The sequence below is a fragment of the Cervus canadensis genome, chromosome 3, assembly GCF_019320065.1.
Source record: "Cervus canadensis isolate Bull #8, Minnesota chromosome 3, ASM1932006v1, whole genome shotgun sequence".
Classification (NCBI taxonomy): Eukaryota; Metazoa; Chordata; class Mammalia; order Artiodactyla; family Cervidae; genus Cervus; species Cervus canadensis.
The window spans coordinates 18,459,037-18,465,036 of NC_057388.1; the positions used below are offsets into that span (position 1 = coordinate 18,459,037).

At 39.5% G+C, this 6,000-nt stretch overlaps 1 protein-coding gene across 1 annotated transcript in view; it reads right to left on the reverse strand.

Annotated features, from left to right (window-relative positions):
* THSD7A (thrombospondin type 1 domain containing 7A) overlaps positions 1-5,767 on the reverse strand; it is a 452,526-nt gene extending 446,759 nt beyond the window's left edge. Inside the window, exon 1 of the mRNA XM_043462735.1 lies at positions 5,483-5,767. Coding sequence (XP_043318670.1) covers positions 5,483-5,642 — 160 coding nt within the window. The 5' untranslated portion in view covers positions 5,643-5,767. The remainder of the gene's footprint in view (positions 1-5,482) is intronic.
* Between the last annotated feature and the right edge of the window lie 233 nt (positions 5,768-6,000).

Sequence of the window (6,000 nt, forward strand, 5' to 3'; positions counted from 1 at the left end):
TTGGAGAAAACAGAATAATGTGTTGGATCAGTAAAATTCCTTCAAGTTATGCCATTTTTAGGAGAGAAAAAGGTAAAGAATGGGAAAAGAATTAACATTTTTTAAAAATATAGTCACTATATTTTAGGTACTGTGCTAAACAGTATTTACTACCTTTTAAAACTCTACAAATGCCCTCTCATTTCACAACTCCTGTCACCAGTCTAAGGTAAGAAAAAAAGTCAGATATAAGTAATTTCACCAATAAGGCAGAGGCAAGATTTAAAATGATTTGTCTGATTTCAGAGTCCACGGTCTTCCCATTCTACAATGCTGCTTCTCTTATAATTTGTTGGACTATCTAGCACTATAATTGTATCAATTTGCAATTTCTAGTGCATTTACAAAAAACAGATCCTTTACAGAAAGCTAAGGCACTATTAGACTTACTATGGGTCATAAAATTAAGTAACCATTCTATTATATAATAGAATAATAGCAATAATATACCTTAACATTCATTGAAGTCCCAATATGTATGAAGTTCTACTAGTATATACACATGTTATTATACTTAATCCTCAAAAAACCCCTACAGAAAACAAGATGTTTATCCATACTGGGGATGAAAGAAAATATTCAGGGTGATGAAATAATTTAGGTACCATGACAAAAACATTCTGATCTATGTTATTCCAAATTAATTGGCGTTGATGCCCACACTCTGTCCATCCCTCCCTCTGCTCCATCTCTATTCTTCATTTAATAAGCAAACTGTGTCACATTCCAAATTAAGACAAATTATAATCACAACTGAAATGCAAACTTTTTTTTAAGATAATGTCCCCCTTACGTTCCTACTACCTGGAATAACATTCCTCTCTCCTATGTTATTTAATGAATGGTAAGACTAGGATGGATATTTTTTCATATACATTGCAGAATATTTTATATTAGTACAGAAAGAAAAAAAGGATAATACCTGTTTTTATTTTAAACTGATGAAACAATTATTTTATGTGCAATTAACCGTGTAAAACACAAAGTGACAGTCATTAATAGCACTGTCTCGCACTGGATGAACCCAGGTCAAAAGTGCCTAATGTGAGAATTTCCTTGAGAAAAAACTCAGAACTAATTATATATACATCCTCATCACCTGATTCTGAAAAATGGCTAGTATCTGAAGCTGTATCTGAAGCTGTGTGGCTAGGGTGTAGGTGAAGCTGCAATATGTTGGTCACCTGATGTGAAGAACTGACTCATTGGAAAAGACCCTGATGCTGGGAAAGATCGAAGACAGGAGGCAAAGGGGATGACAGAGGATGAGATGGTTGGATGGCATTACCGACACAATGGACATGAGTTTGATTAAGCTCTGAGAGTTGGTAACAGACAGGGAAGCCTGGAATGCTGCAGTCCATGGGGTCACAAAGAGTCGGAAATGACTGAACAACTGAACTGAAGTGTGCATCTATTTCTTGGATTTTAGTGTAATTTCATTGTTATAAAAATAAATTCAATTATTTCATTAAAACTTTTTTGAAAATATATATCTGCAGCCTAAATTGATTAAAGTTGGATGTATTTACCATTTTCTGCCTGACTCATGTTAAGCCAGTCATACTTTGTTCAATGCATTTCATTTGGAATTGCTCGGTGAATATAATTAGCCATAATTATTATTGAAACAATTCCATATTCAAGAATATTAAAAAGTAAAAAAACTAACACTTATCAGTAACAGTAATTATTCACCTTCCAATAATGTAAGTTCTCTAACTCTGCATACATGAAATATGTTTTTCAAGTTTTAAAAGTTACCTTTTAACTGTACATAAAACTATTGAAACATTTACTTTTATAATATATTTTGGGTTTTCTCTCTGTTGAAAAGCAACAGTGTTGTGGAAAGGCTTAAATACCACTTGGTTGTATCAATACTATAACTTTCCCACTATCTGGTTTATTATTCAACCAAGATTCTAGCTCTACCATTCTACTTAAAATGTCTTTTCCCAAAAGAATTATCTTATTAGTTCCTTCTTTCACTTGATCTTTTCTGAAATATTTCATAATCCCTTTCCAGACTCTCGGAAATGTCTTACACTTTGTGCCCCATTCCCTTCTGAAGATATCTTCTTCATTTAGCACCTACTGGCATTTTCTTTGGACCTGTTCTGACTACACATTGTCAGGCTCTTTCAACAGTTTCTCTCTCATTGAGGTTGTTGTAGTTAAATCACGTCCTCCTTTTTTGCGACCCCATAGACTATAGCCCACCAGGCTCCTCTATCCATGGGATTTCCCAGGCAAGAATACTGGAGTGGGTTGCCATTTCCTTTTCCAGAGGACCTTCCCAACCAGAGGGGCTGAACCAGAGTCTCCTGAACTGGCAGGATGATTCTTCACTGCTGAGGCCACCAGGGAAACCCCACCCATTAGCCTATAAAATTGCCCAAACCATAAAAACTAACCAAGTCATATTTCAGGGCCTCTTGCCTTCTGAGATGGCCCACATTCTGGTCTGTGGAGTGTGTTTTTCTCTAAATAAATCCACTTCTTACCTATCAACTATCTCTCATTAAATTCTTTGGCAATGAGGCAAGAACCTAAAATTTACCAGGAAAAGCTACTCTGCTCTAAGTTATAATGGCTTCCACCAGCTTATAGGTTAGATTATAATATCTTTCTCATAGGTTTAAAGTTTTGTTACAATCTGGCCCAACTCATCTCATTAGCACTAAATCTATTCATTCCCATCAAATATTCCAGACTTGAGCTACAATACTTATAAGACCTATGAATATTGTATTGTCATGCTTTACATTTTTATTGTTTCCTTCTATCAGCTACACAACTTCTTTGCTCTCATAGTGTTCTGTTCATGAGTATGGTATGCCATGTTCCAAGTGTTGTATATTATTCAACCGGACTCTGTTGGGAGCAGGGAAAACAGTATCTTAATCATCTACCACAATGACTTCACGTAAGTCACACAGTGAGTCCTCAACAACTCTTTGTTGTGAACTGACTTAAAAAAATTAATTCAAAACACCTTATACATTAAACTTTCCAATAATATATACTATATATCCTAAACCTTACGCATTATGTACATATGTATCCTATATGTATATATACGTGTTTAAATATTATATATATGTATAGATGCATACAGCTATGTTTATGCTGTATGTATGTGCATATGTGCACATACTTTAGGGTTGAAAAAGCCTTTAAATATCATCTTTCCTAGTCAGTAAATATCACAAAATAGGAAACCAAGAACTAAAGTCATTGAATGACCTTGCCAACATTCTAAAACTTGATAGTGCCAAACACAGTGTTAAGTTCCTCTCTCAGCTCTTCATCCAGTGTACTTTTCACTAAATCACTTTAATTCAATGATCTCACCAATAATGTGATTCTAAATAATTTGCTCTAGCAAGACCAAGCTTATCCCACCAGAATCTTAAGACTGTCTCACCTCATTTTCTCTCCCAAATCCCTGCCTGTCTCCTTAGTGCCATCAAATGAGGAACACTTATGATTCTATCATCTCTGTATTTTTATTTACATTTATCCTTCTTCTTTAATATTCCCTATTTCCTCTGATAACTACTCTCAGTTCCTTCATAGATATGGTAAATTCTACTTTCCCTCCAGAAAAAGATAAAAAGGTCCTTATCTTGCTCTCCTGTTTAATTCACCTTTTTTTTTTCACCAAACCAAGGCTCACCATAAAACAGATTACATTATCCTCATCACACTAGCTTATATCTGCCCATGCACATAACTCTAAAGTTTAAAGATTACATTCTCATCACTCACTCATTTGATCTTCATATGAAGAATAGTCAGGAGGTCATATTTACAGGCAGATGAGTAAACTGGAGATCAAAAGTTAAGTGACACTCCAATGTTCCTGAAGGGAGCAACAGCTGGAACAGACACTGAAATCAAGGTCTCCATATCCTTGCTCTTCTGAGCTTCCCACTAGTTTAAACTGTTTATTGGCTTATGTTTCCATCACAACATTGATATTGACACATATTGGCCGATTGTGTACAGTGAATGCTGCCTAGACTCATCTTTGATCTGAATTGCTGCTCAGCTCTTAGTACTTTAAAAGTATAAATTTGAACCCTGGCTTTAGCTAAATCAGAGATCTTCAACTCTTTACTTCAAATTGAAAAAAAAAATTTATTTGATTTCATCTTTATCAACTAATCAGTCGATCTTTAAACTTCAAGTGGTAACAAGAACGACTCACACTAATATCCAAAAGGCTTTTCTAAACATGTGTACATGTGTGTTATTTCATGCAACATTCTGAGGCAAATTATGTACTTTGGCTTTAGGCAAGTTTCTATTCAATCTCTTCACTAAGTTGCTACACAGATGCAACATTTTTTTATTTAAAAAACCAGGATATCAATGTTATTATAGTGCAGACTAATCTGTCTCTGCCTTAGAGCTCTAAAAACAGCTGAAGTCAGGTAGGAGTCACTCTCTGTAACTCATTTGTGATCCCATGACCAATAATATACCTTCCCTACTCATATCTACTGCATCCTTCTCTTAATGTTTAGGCACTGCCAAGAAACTCTTAATCATCCCTAGCCAGAAGCATTAAGCATAATGCTTCCCACTATCTTCCTATAAACCAGAAGTTTCAGGTCAGCTGAAGAATTCTCAGTGTCCTTTAGAGGAGAGAGGAGCCCCGGGAGAGGAGTGGTAATTCCTCATTTGGTATTGTTTTCCTGCCTGTCACTGCCCCACCAGGACCTCTAGTCAGCACTTTGCTGGGAGATTCCAAGGGGCAATTAGTTGCTTGCTTTTCTTGGCTGGTTGAAAACAAAGCAAAAAAAAATTTTTCAAGACAAGAAAAGTTTAAACCTAAACATCCTAACCATTACACACTTTTAAAAACCCCACAATTCACTCATTAAGAATGGAGCTTTACAAGGTCTCAGCCAGCTCATTGGCGCCCCATTTGCCTTTAACTGTTAGACATGCCCTCACTTGGCTCGTTTCCACGTGTCCCACATAAGCTGCACTTAAAATTTAAGTCTGTATCCGTATACATCATGGCATGGAGCGAACTGTTTGCCTTAACACAGGATAAAAACCGGGGCTAAATGTTTGCTTGCTCTTTGCCAGAAATATATTTAAGAAAGTCCTAGCAGAATGAGAACAGAGAGGTTAAAAATATTGCACTTAATTATGAAAGTGCAGCGTTGGTTGCCCTCATTAACTATGAAGCTGTGAGGGAAATATCATTCCAGTGACTCACTAATGCCTTTTAGTTATTAGGTTCTTCTTTCCTAATTGCCTCGGACACGACCTAATTCGCGTCCTAGGAATCATACTTTTTACCTTAGGATCCCAGCACACCCAGGTCACCAAGAAGCACAGGGGTCCCTCCTGAAGCCCAGCAGTTTCGTGGTGTGGACCCAGACGCGGAGATGGGAAGCACGGGGGGCTCCATTCCACTTACCAGTCTTCCACAGATAGAGGATGGGTGCCTCCGCCTCGCCCGGCGCCGCAGCCCCGCGGGCGCCCGGGCAGAGCAGCAGCAGGAGGAGCGGCAGGGCGGCCGGGCGCCGGCCCGCAGCGCCCGGGCTCCGGGACGCCGAGCGCCCCGCTGGCAGCCCCATGCCGCCCGCAGCCGCTCCAGGGTCCGGATCGCTGAAGGGGACGCGGCGGGCAGGGAATGTTCCTTCGCCCTCGGAATGTCTTCCCAAGTACAGAACGCAAAGCTCTTTCCCGCTATTGTTCGTTTTCGTGTCAGATGAAAAGGAGGGAAAGCGCGTTTAACACCGGGGAACAATAGCGTCTGCGGTGGCCGCCGCCGCCGCCGCTGGCGGGGATGCTGCCGCCGCTGCCATTCCGCGCAGAGTGGCAGGTCCTGGCGGCGAGGGAGGCAGCCGTCCGCAGGGGGCCCCAGCTGACGGAGCAGGTCCTGCAGTCCGGGAGGCAGCGCGCCCCCGCCGCAGCCGGCGGGAGAGAGAGGAG